Source organism: Thamnophis elegans, chromosome Z, assembly GCF_009769535.1.
Source record: "Thamnophis elegans isolate rThaEle1 chromosome Z, rThaEle1.pri, whole genome shotgun sequence".
Taxonomy (NCBI): Eukaryota; Metazoa; Chordata; class Lepidosauria; order Squamata; family Colubridae; genus Thamnophis; species Thamnophis elegans.
The window spans coordinates 38254828-38271340 of NC_045558.1; the positions used below are offsets into that span (position 1 = coordinate 38254828).

At 36.7% G+C, this 16513-nt stretch overlaps 1 protein-coding gene across 1 annotated transcript in view; it reads left to right on the top strand.

Annotated features, from left to right (window-relative positions):
• HDAC9 (histone deacetylase 9) overlaps positions 1–16513 on the top strand; it is a 102732-nt gene that overhangs the window by 57507 nt on the left and 28712 nt on the right. The window contains exons 4-8 of the mRNA XM_032236996.1: positions 690–816; positions 2262–2380; positions 11061–11192; positions 12864–12976; positions 14242–14247. Of these exons, the coding sequence (XP_032092887.1) occupies positions 690–816; positions 2262–2380; positions 11061–11192; positions 12864–12976; positions 14242–14247 (497 nt within the window). The remainder of the gene's footprint in view (positions 1–689; positions 817–2261; positions 2381–11060; positions 11193–12863; positions 12977–14241; positions 14248–16513) is intronic.

Genomic DNA, 16513 nt, shown 5'->3' on the forward strand with positions numbered 1-16513 from the left:
TATTTTTTAGGCTCTCAGGGTGCTTCAAGTGATGTCATTCAGGTGAGGGGACTAAAAATTGTGGGAATTGAATGTGGAAATAGATACAGTTTGCCTCACATATGGAAATAGGTGGTGATGAGGCCAAATATTGTCTTCTGGTAATAGATTGCCTATTCTGATTTAAATAATGTTCAAGAGATCTGTTATGTTGAAGACCACTGTTCAGGTTACAAAACTAAGAGTGAACCCATATCTCTTGTTGCTTATTTGGTAGACTAATATATCTTCTTCAGAGGTGTTCAGGATGGAATATACTGTACTTTTCCCCCTTAGTTCTCCCTGCAATCCTAAAACTGATCTAAAATTCACCCGTTGAGGTACGATGGTTGAAATCAGATCTGAATTTGGAACTCCTTATTCTTAGACCATTTCCATTAACTACTACACCACATTGGTTTTATTTCCCTTTATTGTATTACTTGGTTTCAGTGAAGCTAAAAGATATGCTTTACAATTTTAATTTACACTGTTTTTCTTTTCATTATTTTATTTTGTTCTGTCATTGTAATTGCTCATATGAATTGCTCACAATTGCTCATATTAAATTTTTATTAGATACTTATTTGGACCACAGTCAAAATTAGAAAGCTGTATTGGAATGCATGGGTATATATGAATGGAATGATAAAAAATGCTGTATGTTTTAGGAGCAGTGGCCAGTACTGAAGTGAAGCAGAAACTTCAAGAGTTCCTGCTGAGTAAATCAGCGGCAAAAGACTCACTATCTAATGAAAAGAATCATTCCACTAGTCGGCGCCCCAAGCTCTGGCACATGTATGTTTATCCTTTTGCATCTTAAGCCATCTTCTTATTATGAAACAAAAATACTAATCTTCATCAGGAGAAAATGAATTTAACCATATGCTATTCAGTATAGAAGAGAGATGAGGTACTGCATCTCCCTTACTTTTCCTTTGATGTCACTTAAACCAGCCTCTTTTTTTAATTGTTCAGATAGGTCCTGTGAATACAGTATTTTTGATATAAAATGAAATACCAGTACCATTGATTTCATTTAACTCTCTTTTGAATTAAGATGGAATAACTATGTTCTATGTATACAGTATTTAAATGAAAGTTTTGTATGTTTTTAAGGAAAACTTTAATGGTGATAAATGATGATGTTGATGATTATGATAGTGGTAGTCAATGCACTGGGGCTCTATTATAACATGTATTATCATAAATTATATGTTTACATAAATAGTGATATGTGAGGCAAGGGCCAATTTCAAAATACCCATTTATCATGTTTTCTTAAAAATAAGACCGAGTATTTATTAATATTTATTTTCAGTCCAAAAGACCAATTAGGGCTTATTTTCAAGGGATGTCTTTTTTTGCATCACAAAGCCCAGCCCTCCTGTGCATGCATGGGAGAAAGTGAGTGCACAGGAAGGAGGGGGCAACAGTGTCTGGCCACAGTCCACTGGTTCCTTGGTGGGGACACTCTGTGAGGCATCTCAGGTTTCATTTGGTGGGGAAGGAAGGCTTTGGAAACTGCCTTTTTATTTACATTCATCATCAATATTGTAATATGTCCCTGTATTTCTCAAAAAAATGATTTGTATTTACCATGATTAGCCTCCTAGAACCCCAATGGGATGGCGAGATATGAATTCTGCACATAAGCTACAGGAATGTGGACAATAGCACCCTCAAAGCTCACAACGCTTCCTCGCTTGGGGTGCGCTATGCTTTAAGGGTGCTTTCAACTTCACGGCTCAATAAAACTCTTCAACTGCAGCGGACTGTGGTTCCCATCGTCTTCAGAAAGCCTGGGTAACAGAATCCTTAGGCCAAGTTCCTTGCAGCTGAAACAATCCGACTTCCTATGGAGTGGGCAGGCTCTTAACTAGGCCTATTGGGAGTAGTGCTTATATTAGGCACATGCTAAAATCATTGCAGGGCTTATATTATTTTCAGGGAAACCCAGTAGCGACTCTCCCTTTAGAGAGTCTTATTCCTGCTGCTAAAATTTAAAAGGTTTTCCCTTTTCATGCAATCTTTGATTTTAAAAAGTCAAAACAATAAAATTAAAATCAGGTAACAGGAACTTCCTTTTTCCAGAGAACATATCTCCAGACTTATACCTCCTGAAATATTGGAAGAGAACAAGGGTTAAATCTCTATACATTTTGTGGACATGATGCAGCAAAATCATTTCTAATTTGTATATTAATAAGTAATACTAATCAGTGATAACTACTTTTCTATAGGGCTTCCCATCATACCTCACTGGATCAAGCTTCTCCTCCCCTTTGTGGGACGTCTTCATATAAATACACATTGCCGGGGGCACAAGATGCCAAGGATGACTTCCCACTCCGCAAAACTGGTGAGCGTATTAAAATGATTTTAAATGCCAATTTAATTCTGTAATCATATGAAACTTGATCTAATCATAGTATGTAATACTTGATTTGAGTTTAGATAAAACATAATTATATAAGCTAAATTGGAATCTTATTTTCCATTTTCACAACAGCTGCTGATTATGATTACATGAGTGGAGGATAGGATGATAATGGTGTGGTGCCAGTAGTGATGATGGAGGAGGAGGATGGTGTTGATATTTTATCCTAACTTTTTAAATAGATTATTTGGTCTGGTCAAGGCAGCAAAGAAGCCTAATACTCCACCTTCCTCCTATTTTCCCCACAAAAAACAAAAAAACCTCTGAGGTGGGCTGAGAAAGCGTGAATGGCATAAAGTTATTCAGTTGGCTTTCATGCTTTAAGAAGTCTAGAATTCTTGTGCATTACTACCCCTCGGTCTGCATGATTATTTTGAAAATACTATAGCCACTGATCGATTGAAAAATGTATTACAGTACTGAAAAAGGTAACATGTTCGTGGATATTTCAATTATCTAAAAAATATTTCTCTGGTAGATTTATAAATTGTTCAGTTAATAAGTTTAATGTCTAAAATAAATAGCTGTTTTGAAATTCTTTTTAAATTCTTTTTTTAACAATACTTTATATATACAAAAATATAAAGAATTAAAAGAACTTCCTAAAAGCAACTTTTTATTATATTTTCTCTTGTTCTAATATGGCGATCCTTTAAAATGGTGTGTGTGTGTGTGTGCGTGCATGGACGCACACACACACATTTGCGTGTGTGCTTAATTTGCTTTCCTATTTTAAAAAGTTTCTTTGAAAGGCATTATCAATATTTAAGAGGTATAACACTGTTGATTGGTAAAGTTAAACATTTTCAAACATTTTAACAGTATTGTTCTGCATTGCAGCTGTTAATACTCTTACATCTCCATGGGGGTTTCAAAATATTCTTTAATTCAATTCTCATTGTCTATATATGAGCTACAGCATAATTAAAAACAGATGTTTTCTATACATTATTCCAAATATTTGGGCACACTGCACGTCAGCTGCAGAGAGAATACACAACTATGAGATTCTTTTTAAAAACCCAGGGGTGAGAGAAAAGAAGAATGAACTCATTTCATTTTGGCTACTTCTATAATCAATGCAGTTTTGTGCAAAATGTTAACATAGTAACTATTTTTTAAAGAAAATAATATTTTTTCCCATCACAAGTTTATCATTTGGTTGCCATTCTAGTAGATTTTGTTTAAGAAATAGATACTAATACTAAATTTGAGGGGGACTAATTTCAGCCCTCAGCAACATATTCACATTCAGCTTCTAATAAGTACTTGACAGTTTTAGAGGAAAAACAACCGGAACTGGGATGACACAAGTGAAATGACCCTAAACTGATCAGGGTGGCTACAGGGCATCCTTTAGGCAAAGGGGACATTCTGGAGCCTACTGCATCCTCATGGGACCATTCCTGACAAAGCTGTCCCCATGAAACATTCAGAGAGTAAGGAGGAAAGAGAGAAGCAGGTTCTTTTTTGGCAAATGTTTGACCTTTGTCACAAGAGTGGATTTTTCCTCCTTATCCTTTTTTTTGAGCTATGAATGGTGAGTGTCACTGGTTTCTGATTCAACCAATCAGTGTAGGCTTTTCATCTAATTTTGAAGAAGTTGCTTCATCAGCATTGGGCTTTGTTTTTTCTGAGAAAACAAGGAATCTCTGTTCTTACCTCTAACTATGCATTTCAAATTAAATGATTACAAATCCAAAGCAGAATGTATGAGTTGAAATGTCTATTATATAAAAAGTTTATTGATTCTCTTCTTTGCTTTTTATGGTTGGCAATTGTAACCAAGAAGGCAAAAGTGATGATTTGCAAAAGCTGTCTACATTTGAACTGTCCATACAGATAGAAAAAGAATTTCTATTATATAAATGAATTGAAAGATAGGAAATCAACTTGGGGAAATAAGTTATCTCCCGACTATTTATTTCTAAATAAACTGAAGCTTAGTTGGAGTAAATAGAGTATGTGAATACAAGAAAACTTGGTAGGTATCAGATGACTCCATCTTTGAAGTTAATGAGGTCACGCAGTAGTGAGATTGCAGAATATATTAAGGTGTAGAGGAAGAGATGAATCACTGGAGAAAACAAGTTGATGAAATTCACATTGCCCCCAAATATGACACTAGATTTTTCAAAAATTCTTTTTTAAAAATTCAATATTGCATCAAAGCCAGGCAAGTTCAATGCTTGTACAAAATTCAGTTGTTCTTTCATATCAAGCCGACTCTTCATTTATTGATCATATCACTCATCTCATGAAAAAAAAATCATCAAAATATTAGGCTCCACACAATTATGAAGTTGCTGGATATTGAAACATTTTCTTCCTTTTCAGGAAGCCGCAGTCTGACAGTCTGGTAAAGTAATGGGATAGATCTATAGTAACAGAAATGGGTGAGGAGCGAATCTTGTAGAGCCCCACAAGAATAAAGCAGATCCTCTTTGCTACTGTCAGGAATTGTACATAGAATGGCATTTCTGGTCTACACAGCACAAAGATGAGATCACAAAGCTCTCCCTCTTAGTTATGGCTATATATCAGACTTCTAAAGCAGACTGTGTCGGTTATTGATAAAGGATCTTTTCCAAGCTATGGAAAAGTTTATATTAAATATGTGCTCAGACTCAGTATGTTGGAGCTCTTTTTGAATAATGGCACTAGTTTTATAGTCTTTCTTGATTTTCTCATGGGAAAGTAATATAAATGAGAGTGATTTCTCCCAGTTGACTTTCAGTGTTAGCAATGCAAATCATGCTGAAATTGTACATAATTCTCTTCCAAAGGAAAGGAAATAGCTTTTCAATAGTTTTCCTCAGTGTCCTATTGACTTATGGTGGTATACAATTAAGTCTGTAAAATTACTCTACCAGATGGAAGTTTATGCTGTGCATGAAGCTAATTAAGTCAAACTTATTTAATAATTAGGATTAAAAAATCCAAATCATAAAGTAATTTTATCTTAATTAAATTCTTTAGGGAGGCAAAATAGATTAACATTGTCACTTTTGTCTTAATATTTATAAATGTTCATTTGTTCCAAGCAGTTCAAATTATCATTCATGGCTCTTCCATTATTATCTCTATTATCTCTATAACAATCCTATAAGATAGGCTAGGTTGAATAATAATGATTTACTTAATGTCACCAGGCTCCTTCATGGTTGAAGAGAAATTTAAATCTTGATTTCCTAAAATAATTCTGCAAATAAAACATTATTTTGATAAGAAAGACAATTTATTTATTCATTCATTTGTAGATATTTCTCCCTAATCTTTACAAACACATTCCAAAGAGGACAAGAGAAGATTCAGCATAGTCTGAAGCTGGAGCATGTTACGAGGAAGAGCTTTAAAAGAACCATTCTCTAGAATCCTCCAGGGTATATCTGTTAGGTGAGGGTAGTATAGGTTTAATCTGGCAAAATTCTGCCTATAAGGTGTAAGCAAATAGAGAATTGAACTTTACCTGGAGTTTTTTATGTTGCTCTTGGACTAGGCCGGACAAATTCTGGCCTTCCCTAAAAATGGTAAAGTCACCTTCACCAACTTATCTATTTATAAGCCTTAGAACAGGGGTGTCAAACTCAAGGCCTGCTGGCTGGATGTGGCCTGCAGCATATTTAGATCTGTCCGCAGGGCTACCTTGGAAACAACAAAGAACCGGCCCGGAGTGCCTCTGCTAGTAGAAACAGAACTTGGATGGGTAGCTCTCCCAAGCTCTATTTTCACTGGCAGAGGATTGCAGGAAGCCATCAGAGTTGAAAATAGAACTTGGGAGCCCATTTTCACTCAGGTCACCACAAGCGCCCCCTGACATGAGTGATGTTGAACTGGCTATGCCCACTCTGGCCACACCCATCCCATCCCCTGAAGGTTGAACACAACCCTGATGCATGTTCTCTCTATTTTTTTTTTCAAGCCAAAGGTCAGACTTATCCTTTAAATAACAAGTTGGGTAATGAATCCCCCAAAATAAGCAGAGTTGGATCAAATCAGTGAATTGGACTAAAACAATTTCATAATGCAAACTCTTTTAGAATTGTTTTCACTTGTAGAGGCAAGCAACTGACTTTCAGTATGTCATAATGACAACTCAACCGTCTGTAACATACTTTACAATAGAGAGTTTAATGTGCTTACAAGGCAGATCACAATCTGATATTTTGATGAACTCGTCGTAGTTCAGATCAATTTTGTAAGAACAGAATTATTTATTTAAAGTTAAATTAATAAACTGCTACAATGTCAATTAAATAATAGGAAATATTAATGATTAAAATAATTGATCAAAGCAAAGGTTAAAAGATGTATTTTAAGGGCTGTTTTAAAAGCTGATATATACACTGGGACTCTAAAATACCCAGGGATTGAATTTCAAAGTCTAGAAAGCTCAGTGCTGCTGAATAATTGTGAAACAACTTAATGGACATTTAAATGCTGTTAGATATTGAAATTCATGTAGCAAGAGGCATTCACTGAAATAACCTGGATTTCTGAAGAGTAACAATAATGACCAGCACTTTGTTTTTTGCCTAGAAATGAAGTGGCTATCAATACACTGCTTTAAGCAGGAATGTAATATAGCTTCTTTGCCTTGTTCTTAAGACAAATTTGACTGCTGACTTTTATACTGACTGAAGTTTCTTGTTTGGATGAAAAAGCAATCCTATGTAAAGTACATTAAATATATATTGAGAACAAGCAAATACCTCACAATTTCAAGGTTATTATATTTATTTGTTTACCTATCTTGCCAAGTGATTGGACTCAAAACAATTTACTTATTTTTTTATTATTGTAATTGAAAGAAAGGTATTTATTATTATCACAAAATATCTAGAACCAGATATAATAAGCAAATGCCCCCATCCCCCAGGAATGGTAAAAGAATATAGTCGATGTTGGCTTTCTAAAAGGTAGGAAAATGAAGTGTCACAAAACATTAGATGGCAAACTTTCCACAGGACTAGAACAGGGTTGGAAAATGTTTGCTTCTTCTCTTCCATATTTCTAGCTTCCTGAAGATGGGAATGTGGAGCAACTCCTGAGTAGGCCACACTAGATGGGAAAATTCTGTTCAGACCAGATGGTACTGGAGGAAATGTGAAAATGTTTTATATGTGAAAAATAGCACTTGAATTTGATCTGCAAAAAGTACCCAACACAATGCCAACAAGAGTGAGGTAAACCAACTAAATGGTTCTAACCCATTTGCAGTTGGTTACTATATTCTGTACTGAAGATGACTTTGAATTTTCCAAGTCATCTTCCAAGACAGTCCCAATTTTCCTTTGGAAACCCACATATTTTACATTTTTATGTTCTAGAGTCAAACTATCTTTTTTAGGAAAGGTGGTGGTTTTACAACTACATAAGAGTTCTAGAGAGGATGAATTATTTACTCCCATATTAGTTAAGATTCACAACTGGCTATGGTTGCTCTGCTAGATTATCTCTGGCAAGGTTGAAATGGAGAAGTGTGACTGTCCTGGTTTTGTTGAACTTTTGGCCATAGTAACTGGACCTTTTTCAGGGTTGGAAATGTGGGACATTGTTTTACAGTGGTTATTACTCTTTCTGAGTAGTCAACAGCAAACAGTATGTATCTGAGAAAACAACATGTGTCTGGGAAGAGGTCACCTGCTCAGATTTTCTATTATAAGGATGCCCTGCCACTCAACATTTACTTGAAGCTGCTGGAATAGGCCGTTCATTGATACAGAGTGAGATAACATTAGTAGGCTGAAGATAGCCAGCTCCACATCTGAGCACTAATAGGCTGGAATAGTTGTGAATCCAAAGGCTTATCAATCTGAATATGTTCCATCTGTAGGTTATGTGGAGAGTCAAGGAGATCACCTTGAGGAAAAGGTAGTGTTTGGAAGAGATTCAGGTAGGATCCTCCTGATTCACTGAGATATAAACTGGTGTAGAATGTGTGGGTAGTAAATTATGCTGGATATATAGAAAATGTAACACCACTACTAAGTGAGCTGCAAAGGCTACCAGTGTGTTTCTGGGTACAATTCAAGGTGCTGGTTATCATCTTTAAAGCCCTACATGGCTTGGGACTATGTTACCTGAGGAACCATCTTTTTCCAATAATCTCTATCCATTCAATTTGATCCAGAAGATTGGGCATACTGCAGATCCTGTCATCCAGAGAGTTGATTGGCAGGAACTAGAAGATGGACCTCCTCTGCCATAGATCCTACTTTGTGCAATATACTCCCATTGGAGATTAAAATGGTCCCAACCCTGTTGGCCTTTCATAAGACTTAAAAAAAATATCTATGTACCTAGGCCTATAATGTGTTAGGACTCTGTTTCTTGACTTTACTATTAATTGCTTAACTAACTCATCTGTAATATGTATTTATTTTTGTAATACTTTTATTCTTTTTAATTGTTTTATGATTTTAGAATTGTAAGACACCCCCAGTCATTAGGCTGAGATGGGTGGCTATAGAAATTGAATAATGGAATAAATAAGGTAAAAGAGAGAGGAGGTAAGGCACAATAAGTCTTGCAAGATTAATGTCAGCCTTTTGAGGTAAAGCATATCAGGAAATAGAGTTCTTATAAGACTAGAACTATATATTTTTTGAGAACCTGAATTTTGCAACTCCGATTGCATTTTACCTTCCTTCCTCTTATATCTCATTGAATTCTTATTTTTCCTCAGAACTTAAGGAATGTTTAGCTTCTTTTCTTATATAATAATTCTTATTTCCTTCAAGGTTATCCCGGTTCTCTACATGCTAAAGTAGTGCTCCTATATGGAGCTGATTCACAATCTTGAGTTTCTCTTCGACTCAAACTTCCACTTGAACAGTAGGTCAAGGCCATGACAAGGACAGCCTTCACAGAATTGTAGCACTTTTGTCCTTTTTTGAATTAAAATGCATTGCACATAATCATTTTTTTTTAATTATATAGGTGTCTATCTCACATATGTGAGCAGATTCTAATAAAATAGATAAAAACAAACAAAACATATAATACAAAATGAAAACACATGAAAGCTGAACTTCATAAAATAGCTATCAACTACATCAGGAAATGGACTTACCAGACCTAGAAAAAAATCCAACTTTTTAGCGCCTTGTGAAAGGCCAGCAGGCTCAGGGCTAGCCTAATCTGGAAATTATGTTTCACATATGAGTGCCATTCTTGTTTTTGTTACCTTAACATTGGAGGTTTGCAACTTCCTTGAAAACCATTGAAGGAAGTTTTACCCTTCTGTACATGTAACCACCTGAATAAAATTAATCCAATCTATTCCAAGAGCTGAATTGTTTGCCAATTAGCTTTGGAGTGAATTCAGAGTATGGTTATCATTTTTAAATCTTTCCATGGTTTAGGACCTCAATGTCTTTAAGAGTATCTTCTCTGACTGTCTTCACAAATCTGTCAATTCAGTAAACAGGGAGAGAAGGCTTGCTGTAGGTCCTATCTCTAAAGAAATTCTACCCACAAAGACCTTTAATCAAACCTTCTCAATGGTGGTCTCCTCCTCTGAATCAGCTTACCTTTGCAAAACCAAATCAACTCTTTCCATAAGACTATTAGAACATGGATGTTTTATCGAACAATAGGGGATGTAAGACAGAATCTGTCCTTGGTGGAGGATATTGTTGGAATGGGTGGATTACGTTTATGATTATAATGTTATAGTAATTATTATAATGTTACAGTAATTATTTTACTGATGATTATATAGTATATAGTTTAGAGGCTGAAGGAATGGAGTATCACCGATAGAAATAACTAAATAACTAAATAAGTAAATAAATAAATAAGTAGATAGATAAATATGTAGGTATATTTACTTAAAAAAACAAATAGATATATTAGGTTTATCCTGTTTTTCAGTTGTGATAATTGTCATGAACAAGATATATTCTTTAAGTATACTTTTTCACTTAAAAATAATGAAACAACATCAGTACACTTTACAGAGCATTTGGGAAATGAGTAAATTAAAACAATATTTTATATCAGTGTTTGACTTTCCAGATTTTAAATTCCATTTTCTTTCAGCCCTATCTACATGGCAAATGCAAAAGATGAAGGAAATTTCATGTAATATTAAAAACACCACATGTCAACCACATTTGTTTTATACAAACATGTAGAATTCATAAATCAAACTCCACTGTTTATGATTTAAAGAGATGATTAGGAGTCCAAGAACCCAATGTTTTTGCAAAAAACCAAGCTAATCATGACTTGTTTGCATTTTGTGGTGGTTTATTCCTTTAAAATTGGTATTTATAGATTTATTGAGGCTTCAGCAATAAACAGTAATAAACCAGATATAAGATGAGTTAATACAAACTAAATAAATTATCATTCATTGCATTAAGACATATATATATATATAAACAGACAACATAAACCATGGTTTCAAATAGTGGTTCAGACATTTATATCTGAACATGGTCTTATTTAATAATTTGCATAACTTTGTTCAATGGCCATGTTGTTAAATTGGAAGTTATTGTCTAACTTTGTCAACCTGGGAAGGAAGCAGATCCCAAAAGGAAGCTTGCAGGTTTGTAGTCTGTAATGATAGATTTTATGATCTTATTCTCAGCCTCTGAACCCAATTTGAAAGTTCGCTCCAAGTTAAAACAAAAAGTAACAGAAAGAAGAAGCAGCCCTTTACTCAGAAGGAAGGATGGAACAATGGTCTGCTCATTGAAGAAAAGATTAATTGAGATGACAGGTAATGAACTAGAAATATCATGTCTAATTATTTTTATAGTTTATTACATAGCCAGGCAGCTATCCAGACTGGATTTGGCATTTTTATCTAACTATGGAGTCCTTTCCAAGGATCTGGGTTTGGCAGATTTTGATGTTTAAAGGGTTAAAGATATAATTTCAGAATATGTTCTAAGTAAAACTGCCTTTTGCAATTGATTATGGTGATTTTGTCAATCCAATGGTGTTCATGTAGTGCTCCAGTTGTTTTGGGATTTCACCAAAATATAGTAATATTTATACTACCTTTCCTTTCTTTTCCCATAGTCATTCTATTTCTGTCTGCAGATCTTTGTATTTTGTTATCTTCTCCAGTTCTTTCTCTTTCATTCTGTCTCCAGCCTTTTCATCTATCCAGCCATTTTTGTCTTTCTTATTGATAGTTACATCTGGGGTGTTATGTGGCCTGTCTGTTTGAATTCTAAAGTGCTGGAGCAATTTATCTTCTTCATTTTCTTTGACTTTATCTATTTTATGGTTCCACTAGTTTAATTAACTTTAATTTACACTAGTTCTTATTATATTATTTCTGCCACTGGTTTGTTTTAATGAGGATCTTTATTTGGAAGATACTTTTAAAATCAATGTAAATCCTAAGAATTGTGCACTTCTGAAAAATGATTTAGAAAAAGTTATTCACAAGAAATGATTTATATCTTATGTAAAAATGAACCACAGTAACTCCAGCTATATATATGTTAAAATGGTCAAACCTTTCCAAGATTCCATGCAAGGTTTGAAGAAGATTGTGCTATTAAAGTCACTTTAATTACCAGTTTATTTTTTTAAATGGCATCTTTATTTTGTAGTTTGTGCAGAAACCTGAAAAAGATCATAAAAGTTTCTTTAATGAGGTACCATGTTTGTGCTTGCATGAGATCTGAAACAATTTTCAATAATTTCAGTCACAGCCTTAGTAATTAGGTAATTTAAAGGAACCAAATGATATTGTGTGTCTTTTGCTCGTTAGCATCAAGATTATTTTTGAAGACAGTATTTATGAGCCATCTGTTCATTTACTTTTTATATAAAAAGGACATTTTATGTTTGTATGATGAATAGTATTTATAAACATACCATTTTGCTTTGGCATATTATATACAAACATAAAAAACAAAGTATGATAAAATCATTCAGATACTATATTAAGGTTTTGAAGATAACTGTTTTTCCCTTAAAATTCACTGACTGAACTGCAAATGAGGTATTGTTTTTTATTAGTTGCTCATATAAAGGCCAGTTCACAACTGAGTCCTCCAGGGGTTTATCCAAACAGCCTAGGAATGGCAGCAGGCCTCATGAATTGATGACATGTTATCTTGACCTTTGGGAGTCCAGTATCTCTATCATGCTGGTCTCTTACAGAGGCAGCAGAGAATGCAGCCAAAGGTACTTCCTTTTCCTTTACTTGTTAGGAACTTTTTTTTAGTATTTTGCCTACTACTGAGGAAGGAGAAAAATTACTGCTCAAGTAATAAATTGTGGGTTTTTGTGTATTGGAAACATTATGAGGTAAAGAAAAATTATAACACGAATAAAGGAATACATTGTGTGGGCAACTTATTTTCTATTGTAGGTGAAACTTTATAATGACCAATCATACTTAGATTTATTTCTTTTACCAACATTCCAGAATCATCAGTTGGTAGCAGTTCTCCAGGATCAGGCCCAAGTTCACCATGTAATTGTCCTACAAGAAATACAGAGAATGAAACATCAGTATTGCCTTTGAATTCTTCAGCCGAGGTAAGAAAATAATGGTTTTGTGTATCTGATATTTCAAGGACTGCACTAATCTTAAGATACCAAAAACTATAACATGTTCAAAATGCAGTGCTTAAGTAGTTATGGATACCGGGTGATTTATCCTTTAACATCCATCTGTTGAGATCTACACAGATTATAATTTCATTTCTGGATGCAATTCAGAGAGATGATTGTCGCCTTTAAAGCCCTTTGGTTCTAACAGTACACTCTGCCTATCCTTTTAAATCTGAAAATAAAAGTTCTCTCTGAGTTTCTACCTTTAGCCAGTGTCATCTTCAGATATTTCAGGTTTGGATTTTTTCATCTGGCTTTCCACCCCTCTTTAGAAAAGCATTCCTTCCAATTTCAGAGTGGCTGCACTGCAACTGTACAGGTGGTCCTCGACTTATGATCACAATTGAGCCCAAATTTTCTGTGGTTAATTGAGACATTTGTTTAGTGAGTTTTGCCTCATTTTACAGTTATTAAGTGAATCATCACAGTTAAATTAATAAGTTGTTAAATGAATCTGGCTTCCCCATTGATTTTGTTTCTCAGAAGGTCAAAAAGTTGATCACATGATCACAAGATATTGCAGCTGTTAATAACATGAACTAGTTGCCAAGGAGGCAACACGCAGCCCGTTTGTGCTCAGCAGAGTGCTGCTGGAGGCCAAGGAGGCCAAAAATGGGCCACATGGGGGCTGCATGCACTCCTGCAGCCTGTTTTGGCTGGCAGAAGCATCGTGGGCCGGTCCTTTGATATTTCCAGGCCAGGCCCGTAGGACAGATTTAAGCACTCTTGAATTTGACACCCCGATCTAAAATATTGGGATGCCAAAACAGTCCGTCTTTAATGATAAAGGCCATATCTGGAATACTGCATCCAGTTTTGGTCACCACATTACAAAAAAGATGTTGAGACGTTGGTAGAAATGCAAAGAAGAGCATGATTAAATGATTAATATTATTAAAGGCCTGGAGACTAAAACATATTAAGAAAAGTTGCAGAATTTGGGTTTGGCTAGTCTAGAGAAAAGAAAGACTAGTGATGACATGATAGCAGTATTTCAGTATTTGAGAGGCTGCCGCAAACAGAAGGGGATCAATTTATTTTCCAAAGCACAAGAAACAATGGAGGGAAACTAACCCTGGAATTAAGATCAAACTTCCTATCAGTGAGGATAATTAACAGTAACCAGTGGAACAGCTTGCTACGGAAGTTGTGGGTGCTTTACTAAAGGTTTTTAAAAAGAGACTGTACAGTCACTTGTCTGATAAGGTGTAAGGTTTCCTGCTTGAGCAGAGGGTCTGACTAGAAGACTTCCATGTCCGTTCCAGTTCTTTTCTGATTCTGATTATAATAAACATATTTTAATCTCAGATATACTCTGTTTCTTTTAATTAAACATTGATGTAATAGGAGGAAAATAAAATTTAAAATTTGCCAGAAATTTAAAATCCAAGGTTATAATTATTTTAGAATAGAACAGAGCAGAACAGAGCAGAATAGAATTATTTATTTATTTATTTATTTATTTATTTATTTATTTATTTATTTATTTATTTATTTTATTATCAAAATTTATATGCCGCCCAATCCCAAAGGACTCCGGGCAGCTTACAAAAAAAGAGAGAGAAAAAAAGAGGAAAAAAAAAGACAGTTTAAAATCACAATACCACATACATTCATTCTAATCAGGGTTGGACCTCAACAATGAGGTCAACAGCCCCAGGCCTCCTGGAACAGCCAGGCTTTTACAGCTTTCCTGAAGACTATGAGAGTGGGTATGGTCCGAATCTCTGGGGGTAGCTGATTCCAAAGAGTTGGAGCAGCCACAGAGAAGGCTCTCCTCCAGGAGCCCGCCAGCCGACACTGTCCAGCTGACGGCGTCTGAAGGAGGCCCAATCTGTGGGATCTTACTGGCCGCTGAGAGGTATGTGGCAGTAGGCGGTCACGAAGGTACGCTGGCCCTAAGCCATGTAGGGCTTTAAAGGTAATAACCAACACCTTGAATTGCGTCCGGAGACCAATTGGTAGCCAGTGCAGCTCGTGGAGGACAGGTGTAACGTGGGTGTACCTCGGTGCACGCAATATTGCTCGCACGGCCGCATTCTGGACTAGCTGCAGTCTCCGAACACTTTTCAAGGGTAGCCCCATGTAGAGCGTGTTGCAATAATCCAGCCTTGAGATGACAAGGGTGTGAGTAACCGTTTGAAGTGCCTCCCGATCCAAATAGGGCCGCAATTGGTGCACCAGACGAATCTGGGCAAAGGCCCCCCTGGTCACAGCCGATGGACGATGTTCCAGTTTCAGCTGCGAATCCAGGAGGACCCCCTGGATCCTCTACGGGGTGTAAATTTTCACCCCCAGGGTTAAGGATGGACTGTCTAGGCTGTCCTTCGGGGGCAGCATCCAAAGCCACTCAGTCTTATTGGGATTGAGCACAAGTTTGTTCACCCCCATCCAGTTCCTAACAGCCTCCAGGCATCGGCACATCATGTCCGCCACTACATTGAGCTGGCATGGGGCATAAAGATACAGTTGAATATCATCTGTGTATTGGTGGTACTTTACCCCGTGCTGTCGCATGATCTCACCCAGCGGCTTCATGTAGATTTTAAATAGGAGGGGGAAACCCTGTGGCACACCACATTTGAGGGGCTTAGGGGTGAACCTTTGCCCCCTGACCAACACCGACTGCGACCTGTCAGAGAGGTAAGAGGAGAACCACCGTAAAATGGTGCCTCTCACTCCCACCTCCCCTAGGCATTGCAGAAGGATACCATGGTTGATGGTATCGAAGGCCGCTGAGAGGTCAAGAAGCACCAGGATAGAGGAATGTCCTCTATCCCTAGCTCGCCAGAGATCATCGGTCAGGGCGACAAAAGCGGTTTCCGTGCTGTACCCAGTCCTGAAACCGGACTGAAACCGTTTCATTCAAGGTCCTTCGGAGTTGAAGTGCCACCACCTTCTCAACAACCTTCCCCCAAAAAGGAAGGTTGGAGACAGGACAATAGTTTTTCAAAATAGCTGGGTCTAGGGAAGGCTTCTTGAGGAGGGGTCTTACCACTGCTTCCTTTAATGGTTGCGGAAAAGACCCCTCCTGCAAAGATGCATTAGTAATTGTCTGGAGCCAGTCTCGTGTCACCTCTCTGCTGGTCGAAACTAGCCAGGAGGGGCACGGGTCCAACAAACACCTGGAGGCACTCATCGCTCCCATGGCCTTGTCCACTTCCTCAGGGGTGACAAATTCGAACTCATCCCAGAAAATCCGATTAAGACTAACCCTCGGCATCTCAGCTGGTACTGCCCAAGTGAAGTCCAGGTCTGTCCGAATCTGAGTGATTTTATCCAACATAAACTGAAAGAATGCCTCAGCTCTTCCCTTCAGGGGTTCCTCCGCCTCCTCACCTTTCAGGAGGGAGCGGGTCACCCTAAACAGGGTGGCTGGGCGAGATTCCACGGATGCAATAAGAGCGGAAAAATGCATACATTTTGCCACCCGTATTGCCACTAGTAAGTCCTAATAAAGGC